The sequence below is a fragment of the Megalopta genalis genome, chromosome 2 (genome assembly GCF_051020955.1).
Source record: "Megalopta genalis isolate 19385.01 chromosome 2, iyMegGena1_principal, whole genome shotgun sequence".
In the NCBI taxonomy this organism is placed as follows: Eukaryota; Metazoa; Arthropoda; class Insecta; order Hymenoptera; family Halictidae; genus Megalopta; species Megalopta genalis.
The window spans coordinates 17,469,078-17,495,646 of NC_135014.1; the positions used below are offsets into that span (position 1 = coordinate 17,469,078).

A 26,569-nucleotide genomic window follows, 5' to 3' on the forward strand; every position below is an offset into this window, starting at 1 on the left:
TAAACGACGATTTCATTATTGAAGCAAATCAATATTCTCGAAAAAGAATCGTCAGGTAGCTTTCTTCGGAACTCCAGTATTTCTGGGATGGGAAACGGGAGAATGATAGTGACACGCGCCAATATTCCTTCTTCGTATACTTTTATTCAAAATCGTGTGGTTCCAATCATAAAAGATATCAAAGATCATCGTCCCGTCGATTCGCGAGATACTGTCACGACGATCTACATTCTGTACGTTTCAGCTACGAGTGCTGCAGTTGAAACTTTGAAACGTCCTCGGAATAGAAACGTCGGACTATTATCTCCAGGACAACGCGTCCTATTTACGCGGACGTCTTCGAAGTGGCAAGTACAGTAATGTCTGTCTAATTGACGCACAGATTGTCCACAAAAATGGACGATTTAGGAAGAGGAGATACGATTGTTCGTGCCTTGTGGCTCGTTTTTTTACGGTTATCGATTGTCAACAACCATAAAAACGAGCTGCAATACTCGAATAATCGTATCTCCTCTTCCCAAACTGTCCATTTCTGTGCACAATCTGAGCGTCAATTAGGGAGACATTACTGTACAGTAAATTCTCTCTAATTTACGCTCAGCTTGGAAACAAATGTGAACAATTTGGGAAGTGGAGATACGATTATTCGAGCCTTACACCTCGTTTTTACAATTGCTGACAATCGGCGACCATAAAAGCAAGCCGCGAGGCTCGAATTGTATCGGCTCCTCCTCCGAAATTGTTCATTTTTGTTTCCAAGCCGAGCGTCAATTAGGGAGAATTTACTGTACAGTAATGTCTGTCTAATTGACGCACAGATTGTCCAAAAAAATGGACAATTTTGGAAGAGGAGAAACGATTGTTCGTGCCTTGTGGCTCGTTTCTTTATCGATTGTCAACAACTATAAAAACGAGACGCAAGGCTCGAATAATCGTATCTTCTCTTCCCAAGTTGTCCATTTCTGTGGACAATCTGACCGTCAATTAGAGAGACATTATTGTACATTTGTACATTATTGTACAAATTCTCCCTAATTGACGCTCAGCTTGGAAACAAATGTGAACAATTTGGGAAGAGGAGATACGATTATTCGAGCCTTACACCTCGTTTTTACAATTGCTGACAATCGGCGACCATAAAAGCAAGCCGCACTCCTCCGAAATCGTTCAATTTTGTTTCCAAGCCGAGCGTCAGTCGGAGAGAATTTAGTGTATAACCCTCGATCGAAGATGCTTCGGTGATTCGTAACCGGACCGGGTCAGTCCGGCGTGCATTTAGCGCAAGAGAGATTCCGTTCTAACAACGACGAGAGCTCTCATTTAGGTATCCGAGATTCTCGCGTCCCGAAGCGAAGATTATCGCGGCCTCGTTTTCGCGCGACAAATCGTGCCCTTTCCTTGGCCTGGATCTTTTTTGAGCCGAGTTTCCGTAGATCGTGTGTGATCACCTTTCGCCGCGTCTTTCCAAAGATTCTTATTGTTCGTCGTCTACACCGTCGTTTCCATTTTTCACGGCTGCATTAAAACCGCCGCGAGAACGACGCGGCACACTTGAACCAAATCCGAAAGGACCAACGATAATGGTCGCGGTTCGGCTCGGCTCGGCTTCTTCTTTCTTCTTCGGGAGAGCATTTCTCACTTCGTATGCAAATACAAGTTAAGCGCAGAGTTAGGACTGAGACACACTATCGCGCTGTTCCCGGCCCGATCTCGGTACAGTAAAATCCTACCGGGTCCACTTCGCGCCGTGCCAATATCGTGCCGTTCTCGGTTACGAATGGATTGACGGTATACGACCGAAACAAAAGAGCGACAGACAAATTACAGCGCCGATCGATCTTGAGGCGAGTAATTGCTAGACTACGTTATTACATTGTCTGCATTAATTTGCAACAACTAGAAACTATATATAGTAAATTCGTTCTTTCTTTAATCACTTCAATAGATTAACACATCGACATTTTTCAATTCTTTTAACTCGTTGCACTCAAAGCCGAATTAACGCAAGATTTAAAATGGTTTTTCCGACCCACGGTTTTTCCATTTTATATGACCTAATGTAACAGTTATGCTTTCAACAGCTCTGTAAATACAAACAAATTTGATTAATGAAATTATTTTGAAACGTGACATAACAATTTTTAATGACGCCTCGAGTGCAAAGACCATTCGAGTGCAAAGGGTTAGTTTTTCTTCTATTTTAAGTTGCCGTACGAATTTTATCGTTTAGTATAAAATACTAAATACTTTATTTTAGTATAAAATACTAAATTGTCGCTCGCATTATTCACTGGCCCAACAATCTGCGCGTCAAACGGTTTATCGAACGTGCCGATGACCGCCACTGCTTTTTAATTTTAGTCTATGTGTAAATAAATGAGAAAATAAAATTTATATTTTTTTATTCTACAGTACTCTCTCCCAATATTTCGGCATACGAAGCTTTAAGGGGTTTGTATTTCCAGAAAATGAAGAACCCTGATTATTACTCTCTATAATACAATAATTTGCATCATTTTGGATATGTATTGGACGAACTATTAAGAGAGCCGTTTTTAAAATATGCAGGAGAAGTGTTCGAGCGCGATGTGGGAGAAGAATGCGTATTATTGAGAGAGGAGAGAGAGAGAGAGAGAGAGGGAGAGAGAGAAAGTACTGTATAATATATTTTCTTATTATATTTCTAGAATATTACAATCAATTCTTAAATATTGGGTTGGCAACTAAGTAATTGCCGATTTGTTCAATGAAATAAACAATTTTTTTTTACTTGGAACGAAGATTTAATCTGTAATGTATTTTCCATTTTGTTCGATGACCTTTTGCCATCTCTCCGACAGCTTGAAAATTCCACGCTCGTAGAAAGTCTGATCCTTTTCGGCCAAAAACTGAGTTAAGTGAGATTTTACAGCGTCATCATCGTTAAAAGTTTTACCACGGAGGGAGTTGTCCAGGGATCGAAATAAGTGGTAATCCGATGACGCGAGATCGAGGCTATATGATGGGTGTAACATCGATTCCCAACCAATATCCATCAATTTTTGCCGAGTGGACAAAGACGTGTGCGGCCTAGCATTGTCCTGCTGGAAAATGACACCTTTACGATTGACCAATTCTGGTCGCTTTTCCTTGACCGCCGCGTTCAATTTGTCCAGTTGCTAACATTCACGGATAATAAAAAATAACATAATAATAATAATAATAATTTTATAATATAACATTTACGGATATCATAAAAATGGGAGTGAGAGATATCTATAACTGAAATCGGCAATTACTTAGTTGCCAACCCGATAGAATTTTCAGTTCCAGTGTCATGGCGTGAAACTTCGACGCGAGGTAAAATTCATGGTGAACATGCGCTCAGGTAAAAATATTTTTGAAATAAATGTCGCAATAAATGAAATCTCATAATAATAGCTATGTGTACATGATATAAAATAACGCGAACAATACAATGAAATTTTATGTTACAAGCTTACAACGCTGGAACGGGAGTCCGTGCACTGCGATACAAATCAATGAAAGAATATTTTAGTGGACCGATACCGGACCGGGAACAGCGCGATAGCATGTTTGGGCCCTTGGGGGACGCGGAAACGCAGGTGGGAGACGAGCCGCGTAACACGAAATCGATGTGTTTTTATTTATATACAATATTTACAAAGGCATACTGTTCTCTCTGTCGTGGCTAATAATGTCTTCGTACGCTGAAACGTGTACAATGTGTCGTGTAAGCATGGCTTTAGTCTTTTTTTGATTTTTCCCGTGTCAGTCACCGTCCAGTCACGGCCAGGGTGATCCAAGATCCCATGGTCCCCCGTTCCTTCGGGGCCGTCTCTTAGATGCAGCTCTCCTGTATCGCCGCGCTCCGAATCACGGTCTCCGAATATCGGTGCGGTCTCTGAAGGCTGTAAAACGTCTGCAAAAAGACAGAAGAGCGTCGCTTGGCCGTAAAATATGTAGCCACTCCGCGCGGAGGGAACGTTCTCCCGGCCGATTTCGATTCATCATCGATCTCGATTTATCGACGTTCGCGCTGAAACCCCCTCGTTTTTCGCAGCGCGCGACGCACGGCTCGCCGATGAGAATCCGATTACTCACGTTTGGCGATGCTCGCGGATAATCCGAGTCCTCCACGACATCGTGGGACATCTCCCGGCCCTCCAGCTGTCGCGGCCTCCGTGGCAGCGACCCGTAATGTAAAAGCTTCCTATCTGAAAAAAGTTTCAGGGGAGCTTAACCTTAGAGTTCTCTCCTCTAGGAGAGAGGTTCCTCGGGAGAAACTTTCAATTCGAATCGTCCCGTTTGCGCAAACGACTTCAAAGAAATCATTTATTGTCGCGGCGGTCGCGAGAATCCCAGAGTTTGCATATACGTATACAGGGTGTCCCAGGTTTTAATGTGCAAACTTTGTCAGTATATTCTATGGCACAAAGTAAGAAAAAAATGTGATGTAAACATAGGTCATATAGAGCTTTATTAACACGTTCCGTGCCGAGCTTTTTTTACTCGAATCTTCACACTTTGATATTTTACTAAAACTTGATGTATTACGTGCAATTATTAATTCTCGTACACATAACAACGTAACAAAAACTTATCAACGCCCATTCTTGCGGTGGAAATTGATTCTTCGGTTCTAAATTTCTTGTAAACAATTTGTTCAGTTCACTAAGTAAACATGCAAGCGTGTACCATCGATGGTACACGTGGCACGGAACGTGTTAAGAAGTTATAACAAAAATTCAGAATGGGAATAGTAATCAACTAAAAAAAAAGAAATAAAAAATAAAAAGAAATCTTCGACAGCACTCGACTGCTTGGTGTTTTTACATTGCACTGCAAGTGTTTTTTGGGGAGGGATTACTCTTTCGCTGTTTATCTTGATCGTTAAAATGCGCGATCAAAAACAACGCGCCTCTATTATAAGATATTGAAACAATTTAGCTTTAGGCTCTTTGATCACTATGCTGTCCACTATGGCTTTATATGTATAACGATGTGCATAAAATTGACTATTTCCGTGACACGTCAACACCGAACCTACCGAGCCGGCCAAGATGGCCCGGTTTCAATTTTTATTGAAATGAACGAACTGATATCTTGATCCAAGCATATGCTATGATCGAAATGGTAAAAAGTCGAAATACATTCGGTCTTGTCAACGTCGCTCGACGAAATCCGTCCGAAAAGCTTCGACTAGGAAATGCGTACATTTCATATTTCATAGGAAAGATGGCGGACATATTGTTAGCAGATTGCGGATCTTCATTCGTCCGTGTCATATGCAAATTACTGAAATACGAGCGTACGCGTTCCCGAACGGAGAAACGAATTATATTGTGGCATCGCATCCCTCTACCTGAGCGCGGCCGCTAGCAATAAAACAAGTACCGTTCCTAATCCTCAAAATTCCCTAAAAATCACGCACCCCTAATAAAACAATTCTCCTCACATCTGGACACCTCGACCCGCACGGGACTTTCCCAACTTTCTCCTTTCCTACGAAGATCCATCTATTCCTTTCTTCTCTTCCACTATAAAAGAGACAAACGCGCAACTCCAAGGGCTCAGTCTGTCCTAAGTTGCTAGTCCTACGACACCACGCTAGTCGCGCCCGCGCTCATCGATAACAATTCAATAAACTGCATTAATAGTAACCTCAAACACGCTCTCCGATTCGCTAACCTTCCCTTCAGTGCTAAAATATTTCTATTTTATTTCCGCCGTTGCGAACCTTTCAGCCGACGAATGTCATATTTCCCGCGTGTTCGTGTAACCGAGACACGGGGACGGGTGGTCCGCGTAAAAGATCTGCGGTTTAATTGCCGTTTCAGGCATCGAAACAATAAACCGAAGGAAGACCGGGGCGAATTTCAGCGGAGCAGCGCGCACAGCTTGCATCGTCCTGGATCGATGTAACGTTTCTCCGGTGCAATTGCCTTGAGAGTTTTGTAAGCATCCGGTTGTGGTTTAAGACGCGACCCGATGTATTTACGATTCTCGTTTAGCCGGGGCACTTTCATCAGTTTGGAGTAGAAAATTCAGCAAACGTGACGGAAGGCTATTCGTATCACGGGATACATTTACGGATCGGGCGCCGTTCGATAGCCCGGTCGCTGCTACGTTCGCTGCACTTTTCCCCGCACGGTTTTCCAATTCGGGAAGTGTCAAGGTTTTAGGAATTCGGACGCCGAGGAATTGAGGGACACACGGTGTATCACCTATGGGGATGATTGGTCAAGGCCGTGGCGAGTATACGAAGCTTAACCTTAGATTTCTCCTCTAGGAGAGGTTCCTCGGGATACTTTCAAGTCGAATCGTCCCGTTTGTGCAAACGATATCGGGGAAATTATTTGTGCCCATAATTATGAAAGTGGTCTAAGTCATATATTTCTTGTTTCGAGATATTTAACCCTAGAAAGATAACCATATGACAACGTACGTAAAAGATAACCATACGCTTCAGAGGCGCATGCTTTTCTAAGGCGTCAATTTTATACTAACAATGGATATTTATTTAAGTTAATCTAGTCATTTTAAAGGTTTGGCATTATTGTAAAAATAAAATGCATTTATATTATATTTTTTTATATTTTAAGTAATTTTAAACTTAAATCACTAGACCTCTATGAAAAATTAACAAAAATCAACAGTCTTCGGTTTATGGGAACAAATCCAGTAAAATATCACAAAAAATAGTGTTTTATCCTTACAAACTAGTAGACTATAACATAATCAGTGTAAAAAAAACTATAATATTATAAAAAATTTCTTTAGAGACAGTCATGACAAACGTCTTTCTTGTGTTCACCACAAACTGTCTTTTTGCATTTGGCACAGGTCATCTTTGATATTCTTTTCTTTTTAGACGTGCAAAGACTGCAATAACGCCTTTTTTTGGCTGAGGGTTCTTCTTCATCATCTGTGGAAGCCTGTACAGCAGATTTTGGAAGAATATTTTCAATGTTGCTTCGCACATGCTTTGGCAAAGTGGGTGCTTCCAGTCTTTGCGTCATCCACGGTGCAGTCAGTTGTTTATTTCGCAGGCGCCTCTGCGACGTAGGTTATCTTTCTCGGGTTAATGAATCGCATTTGAATAAGTTAAAAAATATTTGTACATTATGCGACATTTTAATTTATAATTTTATCAGTCTTGATTAATGGAAGTTTATTGTAGATATGAAATTTTGTGCGAATTTCATAGGAAAATGTTTTTAAAGCTTGAATTGACTTAGACCATTTTCAAAATTAACTGAATGTCCTATAATTGACTTAAAGTAATAAAAAATTGTGATTTTTATATTTGAGCCGTTTATTTTGAAAGTGGTGTAAGTCCAATGTCATCGAAAGAAATTGTAAGTGGCGTTGCGCGGGGTATTTAGACGATACAAGCTCAGATTCGGCGTTTTGAATTTCTTTGAAAAAAAGAACTTATACCACTTTCAAAATAAACGGTCCATTTGAAACGACAACTTTAACGAAATAATTCATAAACATTTATTAATCATTTTAAAAAAGTAATCCATTTTTATCGTATGATTTTTATTATATAATTTCTTTCAATTGTTGACTTAGACCACTTTCATAATTAACACTAAACGAATTCCGTATAACGTTGTAATTACAACTACTATCTAAAGGTTCATTTTTGACGATATCGTAAAAATTACATTGAATAAATTTAGCTTAAAATCATGTCGTGTGAAATAAGTGATAAATTCATTTTTTTTTTAATTTTGACTTAGACCACTTTCATAATTATGGGCACATTTGTTGTCGCGACAGTCACGAGAATCCATTATTCGCAGATATACAGTGGCCCACAATGGTGTTCGTACATCTTTTAAAACGCAATAATTATTTTAAAACTGTACTAAATGGTTTGAATTCTTTTTAGATGACAGAGGGACTAGTCTACTAGACGATGGCTAAAAAGCTTTCTTTTTTTTAATTTTGCTGTTACTTGGATTGAAAAGAAAAGATCGTTGAACACGTCCTGACGCGTTCATACGCCTTTTACTACATTTTATTTTACTCTACGAACTGGTGCATAATTCATATCGCGTAAAATTTGATCTGTTCGCCTTAAACTCTTCTACGGTCTCACATTTTTATATTGGAACACCTCTGAAAACAGAATAACTTTTTTCAAATTCAGCGAAATGGCTTGAATTTTTTGAAGATATTCGAGGGACTAAGTTTATTATACAGGGTTCCCCGGAAAGAATCATGCGATTTCAAAAATTTACATTTTACAAAATTACACACAGAAAATTAGAATTCAAACACGAATATAACGGGAAAATGTGCGAGTTTTAGTTTACAAGTGTTCGATATGACTTCCTTTCGTTACACGTATGACATCATTGCGATATGAAAGTTCTTGCCGAACACGGTGTAACGTATCTCTGGTAATTGTTTGTACAGCATGACAAATGCGTTTTTTCAGTTCATTTACACTTGTAGGTGAAGGTGGTACAAAGACAAGACCCTTCACAAATCTCCAAAGGAAGAAGTCGCATGGGGTTAGGTCGGGTGATCTCGGAGGCCAACTGTGTAGAACCATATCATCGGATGAACTGCGACCAATCCAACGGTTTGGTACATAAGAAAAAAATAATAAAAAGTAAAACTCGCACATTTTCCCGCTATATTCGTGTTTGAATGATAATTTTCTGTGTGTAATTTTTTAAAATATAAATTTTTGAAATCGGACGATTCTTTCCGGGGAACCCTGTATTTTGATTTGATTTCTTGTGCCGTTTCAAGAGAAAGCTTCAGGGAAACATGCGTGTCTGAAAAAGTTGCGCTGAAATAACTCAATTCCCCGCAATCACTAATAAACTATGCTAATAGTATAATATAAAATATCACTAATGCTAGAATTATATATATACCCTTTGCACTTCGCTGTCCCCTCTCGTGGGACATCGCATATATATATATATATATATATATATATATATATATATATATATATATATATATATATACACATATATATATAAAATATCACTAATGCTAGAATTATATATATATATATACAGGGTGTTCCACAATTATTTTAACAGCCGAAAATGAGGGGTAGCTGAGGTCATTTGAAGTAACTTTTTCCTTTGCGAAAATGCAATCTGGGGCTTTGTTTACGAGTTATTATATATATATGTCCCCTCTCTCTCTCGTGGAACATCGCATATATATATAATTCTAGCATTAGTGATATTTTATATATATATATATATATGTTATTATATATATATGTCCCCTCTCTCTCTCGTGGAACATCGCATATACATATATATATATATATATATATATATATATATATATATATATATATATATATATATATATATATATATATATATATATATATATATGCGATGTCCCACGAGAGGGGACAGCGGAGTGCAAAGGGTTAATATCTTAATCCAAGCATATGTTGCGATGAAAATGGTAAACAGTCTGAATACATTCGGTGTACTACCTATGAGATGATTGGTCAAGGCGGTGGTGGGTATGAGATCAGGATTCCCGTCCTCCTCCTCGCCTTTGCCGGCGAAGGTCGCGATGCTCGGTTGCTGGGATGGTTTCGGTTTCGCGGGGGTGGCGGCGTGCTTCCTCCAAAGCGCCATCAGCACGCCGGTCACGATTAAACCCAAACCGGTCGCTGTCCCTCCTAGGCCAATCAGGATCGGTGACATGTCCACCGAAGATACCGATTCTCCTATAAACGAAATCATCGAGACGACGGTTTTACTCGTATCCACTTGTACTCTCTTCACGTCTTTTCTCCCGCTCCCCTTTCGTCCTTCGTTCTCCTGCGGGGCTTGTTCTTCCGAGGGTCGCGAATCGATACCGTCTTACCTCGATTACTGTCGCAGGCAACCCCTGGCGTTTTCGGGCCTTCCAAAGATTTCGGGAAATACAACGAGAAACACTCGGATAGAATACAATGGGGACAGCTATTTCGATAATTCGAGATTCAAGAACTCGTCGAGGGCTGTCGTTTATTACTCCCTCCCCTCCAAGCAATTCGCGAAATTCAACAATCGGGGCTAACATTGTCTATCGTATTTTTTCATTATTAACGCTAGCATCGTTAGAGCAGTTAAAATAACTGGTTTCTGATTTCTCTTTAACAGTTTCTGATATTATCAGGTCGTCAAGGATGAAATTTGTAGAAAAGAAGGCGAAGTTGGTTCATATAACTTACAAATATAAGGAATTATTTGGCCTGCGGTTGCCGGGTCGTTTGTAATTCGATTTATTTAAATGGTCAGCTTTTCGGTCAATTTTCAGCAATTAAATGAAATAAATGGCTGTGTTACACTGGAAATAACGGAAAAATTAATAAGTCTACGTGAAATATCTTCAAAAATATATTTGAGAAAATGATTGAATAAAGCGCAGAATTGTTACAAACATCGTCAATTGTATAGTTGTGAAAATGGTAACATGAAGTAACAGATAAAATAAAGTGAAATATTATATTATATATATAATATTATAATATAATAAATATTAATATTATATATATAATATTATAATATAATAAATATTAATATTATATATATAAATATATAAGAAATATTCGATTTGGAGAACAATGTCCGTTCTTCAGGTCATTTTGCGGAGAGGACATTAAACATTTCTTACCAGTTTGTGCAATTTATGCTCGCATTTCTACATTTTGTTACAAATTGATAACTAACCTCGTGCAATATTGACGCATTTCGGAAAACATTAAAACTACCGAAATTATTTAACTCGGCTGCCAGGGGTTCGCGAGCAGGGGCGTCTTTAAGGATTCAAGATGGAGCTAACGGAAACCAGGTTCTCAGAAGTTTGCGGAGATAAAGTACGACAGTTACATTAAACACTGGCTGGGATGAGGCAGTTATCGAGGCATTACAGTAGTTGGCTTTTTCCCAGCGAGTCCCGGGCAAAGTTTCCGCAGGCGCGGACGAAACACTTCGAAGTACAGTACATGACAGTTTCTAATTCACTTGTTTGTCATTTGCGCTCGATGGCGAACGTTGCGGTTGAATTTCGGCGAGAAATTTCCGGGGAACCTAATCTAGTTCCAATTAGGGTCTCGCTGGGGTGTATTGCGAAACTTCGAGGAGAAGGCGGCGCGGCGCGACGCCGCTTGGCGCCGTTCGATTAACGTGTTTATTATTTCACGCGTTGCTATCCCTGGCAACCAGATAACAATCGCGGGAACTTCTTGTTATCCTCTATTGCCGTCGACTGCCAGCGTGCAAATACGATGTACGAATGTTTCAGGTGTTCAGAAGAGATCGGATACCTTTTTCAGGATTTATTGGCTTTCATTTCGAACCAAGTCGCTGCTCCTAGACCTATCGATTTTTCGACACGATCTCGAAGATTCTTCGAAGCCAAAACGATCCTGCCTTCAAATAGACTCTTTCAGCTTTAATTTGAATTCGATAAGGTTGACAAATTTCGACAAGAACATAATTTATAATCGATCCGAAATAGCTTGTTAAGGTGCAACAATTTTTCTCCGAGTATCCGATTTTCTGAGGCGATCTCGAAGTCTTCAAAAAAACCAAAGAACTCTTGAACTCTTTGAACTCGATAAAGTTTCAAAATTCCTGCGGGAACACATTGCAATGTCGGACTGAAATTAATTCTTCAAATACAATCGTTTTTTTTTCAGATCTAAGAGAGATCTCTCTAATTGAGATCATCGATTTTCCGACATGGTCTTGAACATTCTTCCGAAAACAAAAACGATCTTGTCTCAACATTTTGACGACCGCGCCAAAAACGTATTTAAAAAGTATTTTATTCGATTGAATTAAAATTGCAAAGCAAAGTTATACCACGTCGGTTACTTTTTCAACATTCTTACCTCACGCGAATCTGAATAAAATGAAGAAATAATAATGGATTAGCGTGAAAATTAGTTTTTAAAAATTAACTTTTAAATAATATCGCGGGTAACCCGGCAGTCGAAGTTTTAATAATAGCTTAATTATGGTACAATTTTTAAATAGTATAAATTAATAGTATATTATATTATTAATAGTATAATATATATATATATATTATTAATAGTATAGTATATATATTATTAATTAATAATATAAATAGGCTAAATTTCGTTAAGAATATAATTATGATAAATTTTACAAGAAATATCGAGGTGAATCGACTTTAACAATAGAAATTTTCGCGAAGTCTTTCGTCGTAGACGACGACGGCCGTCGAAGTGTTAAAATGAAATCTGTCCGCTTTAATTTGTATTCGATAACTCTTTCAAATGCAATCGTTGTCCACAGATTCGTGGATTTTTCGAAGCGATCTCGAAGATTCCTGGAAACCGAAACAGCCCTGTGACAAACTGGATTCTTCCAGCTCTGATTTAAGTCCTCGAAAGTTCCCGAATACTTCCTGGAAATTATCGAAACCATCTTCGGAAAGCTTTCTCGCAGTTAAGTGTGATCTTATTCGATTCTGCGAACGTCTCGCGAATTGCGCGCCGTTCGTTCGACGTTTTCCGAAGAGATTAATCTCGTGCCGGGTCGGGGGGGACGTCGGTCGCGTTCGAATTTCCCGTTTCGAGAGAGCGCATCCTCGTTGTCGCGAAAGATTAATGAACGCGCGGAGAAATTAAGGCTAGCGGAAACGTCTCGGGGCCGGGCACGACGCCGCTTTTCTATCGGGGAACAGTCGGAACGCCTCGCCGGGGACTTTCCGAAGAGAGAAACGAATGAGAGAAAACAGAATGCATAGTAATAGCTCATAAATTTCGGATCGCCCCGCCGGATTTCGCTGAGGTCGCCCGCTTTTCTATTACTAGGCTACACCCCCCTGTGCCCGTCCGTTTTCACCTAAGACTTCACGCGTCCCGACCAAAACTAATTAATTGACGAGGTTTCGAGTACACGCGCCGCTCCAGCGGATTTTCTCTGTGAAACGGGTGTCGATGATCCGTCGTCGATCGCGTCGGCGATTCAGTATTTAAATGACTGTTAATGAGAGGTAATTAACGCCGACATATCGGTATGAAGTTTAAATAATAATTAATATGTTTACGCGACGGTATCGAGCCGGTTGAAGCTTTATGTCCGAGCAATTGGTCGAAGAGTGTCCGCCAATTCAGATCGAATGCACGGCGCTCAAGTAGTTTGCTGTTGCAATCTCTTCGAAAGAGTGTACATTTATTAGACTCTGCAGATTTTTAAGCAGAATGAAGAAATGTCTGCATCAATTGCCAGACGTGGGAGCTATGTAGAATTTTCGTTCTTTCTCAAATATCTTTTATAAGTCGAAATTAATACATCAACATTCTTTGTTTCTTCCAATCTTTTCATTATTTTATATGCATGAAATCCGCTGTCTAGTAATTAGTGCACGTTTGATTTCCTTCGTATTTCGTTGTAATACAACACTTTTCTAAAAGATATAGTTCAAGGAAGAATATTAAAGTACAATCGGTGTACAAAGTATTCGTACATCTTTCAAAACGGAATAACTGTTTCGTAATTGGGCCATGCGATCGAAATTTTCGTTACAGGCTCCGATAGAAAAGTTGAAAAAACAACATTTTTTAATGCTTTTGATGCTTTGTGAACACTGAAAATAATTTTTTAGCCTCTGTCTAGTAAACTAATCCCACTAACATCCCTAAAATATTGAGATCTCTGGTCCCAATTATAGAAAAGTTGTTCCGTTTTAAAAGATGTACGAATACTTTTTACACCGACTGTATATATCCTCTTTAAACAGTTAGCTGTTTTTTACGAGTAAACTTGTTATGAAGAAATGGCAATATTTTCTGTTACGACTAGACTACGGATCTTTATGCAAAAGAAAAATTAAGAAGTAAGAAATATAGATCAGATGAAACTATCTTTCGTTTTCCTTGATAATCGTGGTTAGTTGAAAATAATGTAACGATATCCTTAAATAAAGCTGTCTTAAAATTGTCCTTCTAGTTTCGTATTTGATCTATCCATTTTTGTCATAAATGTATAAAATTCAAAGTCCAATTACGACGAGTACACTCGTCGGAAAAAGTTAACCGGTTGATCCAACGAGATAATTTAACTTCTTAATTTAATTTTTCTCTTATCATCGGACTACGAATTTGATTAATTTCTGCAAAAAGTGACATAGAACGTGAAATTGTGAAAACACAAGAAAAATTTAATAATGTTGTTACACTATTCTCAACTTATCAAAAATGATTCAAGAGGAATGTATCTAATTTTATTTAATTCCTGTTTCTTACAATCGTCTTGAAAAATGTTTATCTTGCACAAATATCCGCAGTCTGGATTTTCGCCGATAATTCGCCGACAAGACGAAGATGTACAGTAATTTCTCCCTAATTCGCGCTCAGATTGCGCACAAAAATGGACAATTGGGAAGAGAAGATACGATTGTTCGAGCTTCGCGGCTCGTTTTTATAGTTGTTGAAATCGGTAACTATGAAAATGAGACGCAAGGCTCGAATAATCCTCTTTTCAAATTATCCTATCTCGTGCGCAATCTGAGCGCGAATTAGGATGAAATTACTGTATCTTATAAAGTAACGCGACGATTTATGGCTGCAGAAATCCGGGAGAACTTCTATTTCGGAACGCTGTCTGCTTCAAAAATGGCAAGATCCTTAACCGGTAATTCCGCGAAGTTTCTGCCGCAAGATAGACTCGCGGCTGAATCTCATTTGTCTAGAAACTGGTATTCTCGTCTGAATTCGACGTTTGCTCGACTCGGCTCGCTCCGGGGCTAATCTCGGCACGCTAAAGCGATGTTTTACGTAAACGCGTTACCGAACAGTAAGAACGGGACGGGAAATAGGCGGATGCACAGCCGTCACGCGAGATATACGATCGCAGAGAGTGGATGCTCTCTCTCTCTCTCTCTCTCTCTCTCTCTCTCTCTCTTTCTCTCTCTCTATTTCGAAACGGGAGGAGGTTTCACGAGGTCGGATCTTTTGAAGATGGCGGCGTGTCTGAGCGGATACAGAGCGCGTTGCTTATCCGTCTGTGTTCGCGCGTTCCTCGTTCCGAGTTTTGTCGGGTGTGTGCAGGTACTTACGCACCGGTAAACTTGGCTACACCTTTCAACGCCACCCGTTCCATGATCACCGGCGCGCTAGACCCCTTCATATTGACCGCGTAAAGGGCGATCGTTGTCGGCTTGTGAAGCTCCAGCTCCCAATAGGGGTTCGGTGATTCCACCCGTTGCTTGTCCACCATCGCCACAAACTTCTGCGGCAGACCGCCGTCGTAGCCCTCCTCGCAAGATATCCTAATCAAGGAGCCTGTCTGGTTGTGCGCCGTGCAGTTCTGCAACGGGTACGGCTTGCCTGCATCACACGAAAATCATCGATGTTAGTTCACCGAGTCACGTCTTCGCACTTGTCTTCGAACATCGCGCTGGGTCGTTTTCAGGAATTTGTTACAGGAAAGCTAGACGATTCGGTGCTATAATGGTATATATATAAATTATTATTTAATATAATGGTAAATTATTATTATCCGTTACAATTACCGTCTATAATGGTAAAAAAGATCCAAGCCTTGCTTTTGGGGCAAACAGAACTTTGCTGATCAGCTATTTGTAAAATTAAAATTGATGTGATATCAAGTTTTACTGTGGCCCGCAAATATAACTACTTTAAAACTAAAGTAGTACTAAAACTAAAAACTAAAACTAAACTGAACTAAATTACTTGAATCTTTTTAGATGATTGAGGGACTAGTCTTTTGTTTTTTAATTTTGCTGTTACGTGGAATGACAAAGAAATAAAAATCTCTCTTTCTTTTTATCTTAGCCTGTAACGAAAATTTAGAAAATGTTTTTCGTAGATCTCGGTAACTTATATGTATGATGAATTAAAGATCGTGAAAGTCGCAGTTTTATCACGACTTTGACCAAAAATTGTAAGAAATCTGCAGTTTTTTTTAAATATTTTATGTAGCTCGATGAAATTTTCGAGATATTTGATCGGTCTCTATATATTAAGTAAGAGAAACGACGTTATTTTTGTCCACCGTGGATATATTAACAGGAATAAAAGTAGTCGGAGTATTCGCAATAAACGTAACAAACCAACTTTATGAATATGGATGCAACATATTCCATTAATTACATACAAGCGTACGCTGAAACCATTCCGAAAAAAAATGGCAATGCTTCTTCCCATGCAAATGAATCGGATGTCTGAAATTTTGTCACGCGGTCAATCTGCATCAAGAAACCGAAAATTTTATCCTCTTTAGTATATCCATAATAACACTGTGCGTGGATTTTCACGCGTCTCGCAAAATATCTGGAATGTACGATTTATTACTGAACTTTGTACATTTATTTACTATTTATCTGTACGATGCGGATATTGTAATTTTAATACATTTCTTTCTGTTTTTGTAACACTGTTCTCTGTACTGTTCTCTTCACTGTTCACGCCTCTCAATACTGTGTACTAATGGGTATAATGGGTATAATGGGCCTGTATGATGAATAAATAAATAAATAGATATATAGATATCATTCTTCAGTAGAGCCTCGATTAACCGAATTTTCCTCGATTTTTATTATTTAGACTTTCAATTACTCGAATATATACATATTATATATATTATATTATATTAACCGAATTTTCCTCGATTTTTATTATTTAGACTTTCAATTATTCGAAGTGATAACGATGAAACAATAGATAGTACTACTATTATATATAATATATATAATAATAATATTAATAATATATTAATAATATATTAATAACATTAATATAATAATAATAATATTATATTAATATATTAATATTAATAATATCTTAATAATAATAGTAGAACTATCAATAGTAGTACTATCTATAGTTTCATAGTTATCACTTCGAACAATTGAAAGTCTAAACAACAAAAATCGAGGAAAATTCGGTTAATCGAGGTACTAATTCTTCGACGGACATATTTCGTGCACACGAAGTATCAACAAAGGTTCCAAAGTGTTCCCGTTCGTTTCCCAATAGCGGGTTCTCTTTGTTTAGGAGCGAACTCGGACGAAGATGATTCCGTTACAAGCTTCGATTTGCGCCCTTGTGTCATCGTTTCGATCGCGATGATTCTATTACCGTCTGCTGGGAAACGGAGCGCGGGGCGCGGTGTTCCGCGTTCGTTTCACGGATCCGGCAAAAAACTACACTGACCAGTAATTACATAAGAAACACGTTGTTACCCGCCGGAAATAAATTACGTGTCCAATTACGGGGCGAGCTGGGAGTCGCGCGGGTCGTCGGTGTTCGGGTCGAATCGAACGGGGAAACTGTTAGCCGTTTTCAAAGTAAGATCGCGTCGGCCCGACGCGGACCAAACTAATTCCGTTCGACCGGCGTCTCGGCTCTTGGGCTGGTTTTGTCCGCGAACAGGTCCTCGAGTCCCGATCGCGCGACGGTCATTAGATTCGCCGGCGGTCACCCCGAGCCCCGAACACAAACGCCACCCCCGTGCGCGGTAATGAACATATTCAATTATGGTTTTCATGAAATTCGCGCAAAAAGCCGCGCACACGACGCCCCGTACGACGCGAACCATGGACGCCGAACCGGCACCGAACAGCTGCGGATAACGCGGTTTTTCGTCCCGTGTTTGTTCCCAGAGGATTTCGGTCACTGTTGCGCGTTACCCTCGGCTGGCACGAACCCGTGCCCACGGCCCCCGACGCGAGGAATAATTAAAAAGCGGTCTCGCGTTTCGTTGATTCGCAACGAACGTTCGTTTCATCGACAACGCTCGGGAGCTTGCGGCCTCGTCCGGCGAAAAGATGCCGCGTCTTTCTCGAATTGTCGGTGATTTCTGCTCTGGCATCGTCAGGAAGATGCTGGATTTGAATCGTGATACAGTAGAACTTCGATTATTCAAAGTAAAAATTGATAGTTAAGTTGTTCTTATTTTAGATGAATTATTAATACAATAGTACGAAATGATAGATCGAGGCCCTTCAATGGTTTCATCGAAAATCTAGTTCGGTTAACCGAGATTCTACTGTATTGTGCAATAAAAATTATATAATATAATAATATAATAATATAATAATATAATAATATATAATAATATAATAATTATATTATATATAATATAATAAATAATTATATAATATTGTACAATAAAAAGAATTAATATTTGATGAAATATTTTACTGTTTTAACGATAAGTATGATAATGATGATGATGATGATTAGACTACGGATTTTTATGCGAGTTCTCGTTTTCATACGTAATGTCTCAAGAATTAGAATTAAAGATTGTTGATTGCAACAAGAAAATGGAGATGTCATCAGACCTCGTTAATTTATAAGTTTTCTTGAATTTTAAAGATTTGCACACATTATGAGCGCACGAAGATCCGCAGTATAATGATGACAAATGCATCGTCGCGTCGTGAAAATTCGACATAGTAAATTATGTATGAAATATCTTGCGAATTATTAATTTTGTTGGTATCGTAATTTCTGATTTTGTCGATAATATACCCTGTATGTTATTTTCAGCTTGAGATCATCGACTGGATCGTTTATTTTGCCTAAAAATCCGCAGTCTACTTAAGCAAGTTACGCGACGCAACAATTCGTTCCCGCGAATTCGCTCTGCGACAAATTCCGCGACGCGTTCTCTCAATGTTTAATGCTTCCAGTTGCTTTCTAAACAAAGGGGCCATGAATCGCACGCTCCGTTAAATTTTAAATCGTCCCTTTAGAATTCCTACTTTGCATTCGCTTCGGCCTCTCGCGTAGCTTCCCGTAGCTGAAACGCGTAACACGAGCTCGCGAATTTAAGAGGGAAAGCCGGAAGGAGAGGGATTGCAGGTTGAAAGAAGCTAATCGAGGCGAAGTAAAAGAAAAAAAAGGATCTCTGGATGGAGAAACGAAGGGAAGCTGTTTGATCCGGTAATTCGCATTGCCGCGAAGGATTATTCTTGTCGCGCGTTCTACACAGGGTCCTGCGTACGGTACAAAAAAAAAAAGAAAAGAAAAAAAGAAAAAAGAAACACACAGCGGCTGCGCGCTGTGTGGCGGCACATTGACCACTGTTTCCCGGAAGCTTTTTCACCCGGCTATTTGCATACAGGTGATCTAGTTAATGCAACACCATTGTCGATAATGACGGCCGCGGAACATAATTTCATTGGCCGCGAAATGGCGCGGCATGGCGTCGCAATTTTCGCTGCGCGATAAAATGAAGTTATGCGAACCGCGGGCGTGGACTCCGCTGCAGTTTTTACCGCGGCCGCGCGCCGTCCACCGTGAGAAATTGTACACAATACGAGGCCTCGTTTGCCACGCGTGGCACGCTTCACGCGCGTTCGTTTTTGCGGAAAAACGAAAACGGAGAACGCACGGCCGCGCGTTGCACGCCGCAGTTCCTATTAACCATGGATACGCCCCGGCTAACGAGATTAGCCAACGATAACACGCGGAAATCGCGCGCAGGATATTTATGATACTCGCGGAACAATGACACACCGGGACGGTGGAGAAATGATGATTAAAAACCGGCCGTTGATTTCAGATTGTTTCGCTGGCCTCGCAATAACGCTTTCGCAACGTGTGTCGATTTTTCGTTCGTGTTCGCAAAATGTTCAAGAAATCATTCGTCGGGGGGAAATTCCAATTTTATAGTTTCAATTTAACCGACGTGATTGCTTCGATTCTGCGGCGATAGTTTCGGGCGACAGTTAGTTCGACGAAAAGCAGCGAGAGAACGTTTCGATTAGAATACGTAACTATGCCGGTTGCGCGCAGTTCATTGGAAAGATCTAAGTTTCACCGTGCAGGTGCTTAACGCTAAACCTAACGAGCAATGTAAGCAAATGTTAGGTGACACGTGTTACTTCATAAGAATAACAAGATTGAATTTATATAGTCGTAAAATGTATGCTTGAAATTATTCAGTCATTTCCGGTGAAAATGTCTTTATGATTAGTGCAATTTAAAAAAGAAAAAGAAACAAATGCGAGACCGGTCATTGTGGCCGGCACGACGGGTCATTAAACCTTTGCAGTCAAACCAGACTCGACGTTATAACTTTCATATTAACAGTTAAACTGAAAGTTTTAGTTAGACGAATTTTTGTGCAAAATATAGATTGTAGATCCCTCTACTTTCGAACATTCAACATTCGCACGCACTTTCAGGAACCAATTGTGTGCGAAAGTCGAGGACCCCACTGTGCTTGTATATATCGGGTTGGCAACTAAGTAATTGCCGATTTCAGTTATAGATGTCTCTCACTCCCATTTTTATGATATCCGTAAATGTTATATTATAAAATTATTATTATTATTATGTTATTTTTTATTATCCGCGAATGTTGGCAACTGGACAAATTGAACGCGGCGGTCAAGGAAAAGCGACCAGAATTGGTCAATCGTAAAGGTGTCATTTTCCAGCAGGACAATGCTAGGCCGCACACGTCTTTGTCCACTCGGCAAAAATTCATGGATATTGGTTTGGAATTGATGTTACACCCGCCATATAGCCCTGATCTCGCGCCATCGGATTACCACTTATTTCGATCCCTGGACAACTCCCTTCGTGGTAAAACTTTTAACGATGATGACGCTGTAAAATCTCACTTCACTCAGTTTTTGGCCGAATAGGATCAGACTTTCTACGAGCGTGGAATTTTCAAGTTGCCAGAGAGATGGCAAAAGGTCATCGAACAAAATGGAAAATACATTACAGATTAAACTTCGTTCCAAGTAAAAAAAAATTTGTTGTTTCATTGAACAAATCGGCAATTACTTAGTTGCCAACCCAATACATCAAATAATATATAAGAAATAAAACGAACTAGATTATAAAAATGTAAAATGTACCACATAATACAAACAATGAAAATGTATTTATTTGCATGTTCGTTCGTAAGTGCAAGTGCATACAATCGCACGACACGTTGTTATAACAAGTTGTGAAGTAAAAGTGAAGGAACAAGGACCGCAAGGAGTCGACAAAGAAGGGAGAGAACTTTTAGAGTATGCTATTGTATGTTCGGTGTCGATTGTCCGGGATATCAGTTGGGTTAAAAGTGGGTACGGACCTGTTGCGATCAGTTGGTAAAGACAGGGCTGCTTGGCGTGACCGACGACGTTGCTGGCCCAACAGCCCAAAGTTCCGTAATCCATGTCGGAGGTCGGTGTGTAATTCAGCCGGCTCGACGTGCCTTCGTTAGTGAATTTTGTGGACGGAATGTCGGTGAGGTCCCCGCTGCTGTTGAACGTCCATTGGAAGCTGATCGAGGCCGGATTAGCCTCGACCTCGCAGACCAGGCCGACGGTCTCGTGTTTCGAAGCACCGTGAATCTCCTCGGGAACGTTCAAAGGAGGCGGCGTCGCGTTCTGGTATCTCCAACTGGCCAAGTTTAAAATGTGCTTGCAGATCGGGGCGACTGCAACAGAAACGGTCAACGATCAACAGCCATCGGACATTGTCAAATCTAGCGATCTACCTTCCAGTTTTACAATTTTCATCCGCTTTCGTTGCAAAACGCTTTATACTCGTTGCACGATTATTTCGGCGTGCATTATTAAAGGTCGTATTGGATTATTAAAGGTTGTATTAGCCAATAAGTCATTGCGTTTCTTTTTCTCCGTAAATGAAAGACAAATTTTCCACGGAAACAAAACCTTTTGGAAAATAACGCAACGACTTATTGGTCAATACATGTACTATTGAGGGGGGGGGGGAGATTAAGTCGTCGCGTTTTTGGTTTTACCGAGAAGAATTCGAGCTGTAGAATTTTCCGTAATTTTTACGGAAACAGTTTGTAACTGTTTTACTCTTCTTATCTTTATGCTATGTAAGGAGTTTATTGTACCTCTAACGGTTAGTACATGAATTTCTTATGAAACAATCTCCGGACCTTTCGATTGGCATCCGGTCATTAATTTTGGATTACCTTGTACTTGACAATACAGACATTAGAGAATCTGTAAGAGTATAAATCTTGTATTAGCTGTAATTTTTATGACGACGAACTAATGTAGTATGTAATACTTCCATAGGGGATTCAGTAGCTAAATAAAAAAAAATAGAGAAAGTATTTTTCTCAGAAACTATACATCGGACCGAGTTGATTCTTTTTTCATTCGAATCGAGAAAGTTCAGCCTGATAGACGAGTATACAGTAAATTCTCCCTAATTCGCGCTCAGATTGTGCACAAAAATGGACAATTTGGGAAGAAGAGATACGATTATTCGAGTCTTGCGGCTCGTTTTTGTACAAGGTGTCCCAAAATTATGGTGTTTCCGGGAAATGAGAGGCTCCTGAGGTCATTTGAAGTAACTTTTTCCTTGGCGAAAATGCGATCCGCGGCTTTGTTTACGAGTTATTAACGAAAAACAGTGGCCAATCAGAGACGAGCTCGCCTATCGCTAAGCGGCCGAGCCAATCAGCGGAAGTGTGCGCTCGTTGGCTCGGCCGCCATGCGCTTGCTGACCTCGCCTCTCATTGGTCACAGTTTTTCCTTAATAACTCGTAAACGAAGCCGCGGATCGCAATTTCACTAAGGAAAAAGTTACTTCAAACGATCCCAGGAACCCCTCATTTCACGGAAGTACCATAATTTTGAGAATCCTTGTAGCTACCGATATTCAACGACTATAAAAAACGAGACGCAAGGCTCGAATAATCGTATCTCCTCTTCCCAAATCGTCCATTTTTTGTGTGCACAATCTGAGCGCGAATTACAGTGACATTACTGTATTTCCAAGCGACGAACTTATCACGCAACATGTGAACAACGATTAAATAGTCGAGCTTCAGGAAGTTGAATGAAAAATGAGAGAAACAAAGCACCTCCTGTCAGCGTCTCCTGGCTCTTCTCGACGCGGCGAGAGACGACGCACTATACCACGCGTGCATCATCGTCGAGGCCGCAAGGAATAACGCGGCGAGCAAGTTTTACGTTTGCGGGCAAAGTGTTCCCCCCTTTTTTTTCCAGAGTGTCGCGACGAAAGTAGACTGGAGGCTATACTTACACATAACCTGGAGGTTGACAACGTTAGAACTGGCACGGCCCTCGACGTTGACGGCCATGCAGGTGTACCTTCCAGCGGACTCCCGAGTGATACTCTGGAGCACGAGAGAGTGGTCCGAGAGCACTATGCCGGCGGTGACGTCGTAATGGAGCTCTTCTCCCTGAATAAACAAAGGGGAATAGATCCTGCATCAAAGAATTTCCGGGTCGAGATTCCAGCTGGAAAAGTAGGCAACCAAACGCTATAAGTACACGCCCGACCGGTTGCCGATCGTTGAAATTTATCGGACGTCAGGATTTATCTAGACACCGGGGGCAGTATCAGTCGGAGTATCGTTTTCAATTCGCTGCTCCCGACGGTTTCCGATGGTTGCCGGGAAGAAAGACGATCGCGGAGCACGCGGGGGCCGGTGCGTAGGTTGCCGCGATCTTTGGGAAATGTTATTTCGGTATAAAGCGTCGGAGCTTTCAAAAGGATGAACAGGGAAGGATGCGGGAGAATCCGGTTCACGGTTTGTTGCGTATACCATACATAGTTAAGTCCTCTCAGTTACGAGGGAACCGGTACCGGGCGAAAGTTAGCGGCATGGACGGCGAAGCTTCGAAAAGTTAGGACCGTGTTTGGGCGCATTCTCCGCCTCCTATCCAGCCATAAAGCCTGACGCGCACGCGAAAGATTCGAAATTTACCTCGCCGCTAAAAACACGCCACGGAGGAACTCGCGCGGAACTTTCGTCCCCGAACCTTTCGGCCACCGTATTAACCGTAATCTTCCGCGGGAACGCATTGTAGCGTTCGCTAAGCAAATGCCGGCGAGGCCGCTTGGCAAGTTTCGATGATACAAGGAGAATAGTTCCACTCGTTTTGTCTTTGTCTGGTAATTTCGTTTCTTGGACATCGAAGGTACGGTTTCATGACCTTGTCCCCAAGAGTTCTCCGATCTTTTTGCTTCAACATTTCAGCTTTTATTCGCTTAACACGTTGACTGCCGCGTCACCCGTATTCGGGTGACAGCAAAAGTTCTCATCGGGCCACGTCGCCCGTAATTCGGGCGACGCTGATTTGACTACTTACAAAGGATTTTCGAAAATATTTCGACAAATATTCTACAGGAGGTAATGAAACTATTGAATTCTTATAAAAATGGTTTATTAAAAAAATTATTCGCAGTGTATAACATTAAAACATTCTCTGCGAAGTTGAGGTTGATCAGGACAGCTTGGACAAAAAGTTGTTGGTTTTTTCAGATATGTTCGTGCCTCTGATCGGTCCATTTCGTATCTCTTATTTGAACTGTAGCTTCCTCAGTATCATCAACATTTCTTTCTTCTTCCATGACCAATTCTCGTAAAATCTCGTCGATAGTATCTTCATAACATTCATTATCACTAAGATTATATTTATCAGTATCCAAATCAGAATCTGACGATGTAATTTTATTTATGCTTCTCCTTCCGGGCAATCCGATCTCTTTTCATTATTGAAAACAAATAAGGGCAGAGATTTTAAGTTATACCATTCGGTACTCGGCAAAGATTCCAACTGTTCATGCAGGAATAGAAACAGATATGAATTAACAGCGCACGCTTCCTATAGCGGCACAGGTGGCCTGTAGGAGATTTTGTTGTAAATACGCGTGGCAGTCAACGTGTTAAAGAGGCTATCCTAGAGTCAATCTTTCAGAAAATCGATTTCTTTTTTTATATTTTCTCGAGAGATGCAGGTTTCAAAGTTCCTTTACAAAATCTTACGTTTGAATCCTGAATATTAACCTTTTAGGTACGGCTGAATTCTGCGCGAGGCTATTTCTCTGGACGACAGAGTCTGATACTGTATATTCTGTCTGTATATACAGGGTGTCCCAAAAATGTCTCGCAATCCGAAAGTGGCGGGTTCCTCAGGCCATTTGAGGCAACTTTTTCCTTTACAAAAATGTTCTCCGAGGCACCGTTAACGAGTTATCAACGAAAAGCAATGACCAATGAGAGAGGCGAGCTCAGCTGGCGCGAGGCGATCGAGCCAATGAGCGCTCATTCGCTCAGCTTGCAAACAAAAATGGACAATTTGGGAAGAGAAGACACGATTGTTCGGGACTTGTGGCTCGTTTTAGTAGTTGTTGACAATCGACAACTATAAATACGAGTTGCAGGGCTCGAATAATCGTATCTCCTTTTCCCAAACTGTCCATTTTTCTATGCAATCTAAGCATCAATTAGAGAGAATTTCGCTGGACAAAGAATCGTTGTCTTTTTGTCCCGAATGACTTATCGTCATTTTTGTACCTTCTGCCGTGAGATCTTCGAATATATCGTTCATAATTCATGCTTACGAGACTATACCGAAGACCGAACTAACTATCGAGAAATTGCGAGAAGAAACTTTCCGTCTCTACCGTTCGTCTTTGATGCTCCGAAGATTCCACTGCAGATTGAAGCAGCTATCGAACCGCCCGAAAAAGATGTTCTCGAGAATCTTTCCGTCTATTCTCGGCGCTCGTTTGGTGGACAAGCAGCCGTTGTTTTCCGGGGGGAGAGTTTTCAGAGGAAAAACGTGGGAGCGGCGAGAGAATTACACGGGGAAACGCGGTCGCTTTGCCAAATACACGCGGCACCTCGCCCCCTCGTACCTGTTTTATACGAGTAACGAGAGCCGTATCCGTTTCATTCGGTCCCGCGGAGTTTGCGAGAACTTGTACGTGCGAACCATACGACTCAAGAATATGCCCCGGGCGATTCGAAACTATCTCGGATTGCGAAACGATGCGTCTCCGTTCGCGGTACCGGATGTTACTGCTATTTCCACATTCGAAGCAGCCCCGCGCGCTGTGTACAGAACACACGACCCCCTAGCTGCATCCAGTTGCATCGCGTAGCGCAGCTAGCCGCGGTATATCGGTCGTGTTTTATTTACCCAACGCGTGCCTTGTTTATTTGGCCGCTATCGTCGATTAACTTCTGCTCGCGCGATGGCTTTCGGTAACGAGGATGCATAGCAAATCCTTGCTGCATAGCGTATCGGCGGAATTTCGTCGAGCAACGTGATCCCAATAGAGCGAGACAAAACGAGGACTACTGTTGGCACCGTTTTGCCAAGGGCCAGTCGCTTGCCAGCTGGGGTAACTGTGCCAATTACATACTGTGCCCATTAAAGCGACGTCTGATGCTTTCGACGAGTTCGATAGTTCTTTTTACCCAGGGCAAGCGTGTCAATTACCGTGCCACCCCCCCCCCTGGTTTCTGTGTCTTTAGAATAATTTTACTTGTATTTAAAAACGACATTATTAACAGACTGCGGATCTTTATATGTGAAATAAACATTTTCCTTATCAGTTGCAGTAAACAAGAACCCAATAGGAATTCTCTCGTTTCTTTAATCAGCGTGGTAGGTTGAAAATAATACGTAAACAATTTCAAATTTCTAGAATTTTTTTCTTATGTTTTAAATCTCATCTGCTAATTTTTACAATGAGTGCGTAAAATTCGCAGTCTAGTTATTAAATTAAAGATATCGAATGTTTTAAATAACATTTGATGTGTAA

General features: G+C 40.6%; 1 protein-coding gene across 2 annotated transcripts in view; it reads right to left on the reverse strand.

Annotated features, from left to right (window-relative positions):
• Positions 1 to 124: 124 nt before the first annotated feature.
• Positions 125 to 26,569, reverse strand: part of LOC117219293 (protein turtle homolog B) — a 329,095-nt gene continuing 302,650 nt past the window's right edge. For both annotated transcript variants that reach the window (XM_033468332.2, XM_033468329.2), the window contains exons 10-15: positions 23,033 to 23,192; positions 21,093 to 21,440; positions 15,089 to 15,355; positions 9,494 to 9,733; positions 4,105 to 4,217; positions 125 to 3,922 (exon numbers count right to left, since the gene is read on the reverse strand). In XM_033468332.2, the coding sequence (XP_033324223.1) occupies positions 3,842 to 3,922; positions 4,105 to 4,217; positions 9,494 to 9,733; positions 15,089 to 15,355; positions 21,093 to 21,440; positions 23,033 to 23,192 (1,209 nt within the window). In that variant the 3' untranslated portion in view covers positions 125 to 3,841. The remainder of the gene's footprint in view (positions 3,923 to 4,104; positions 4,218 to 9,493; positions 9,734 to 15,088; positions 15,356 to 21,092; positions 21,441 to 23,032; positions 23,193 to 26,569) is intronic.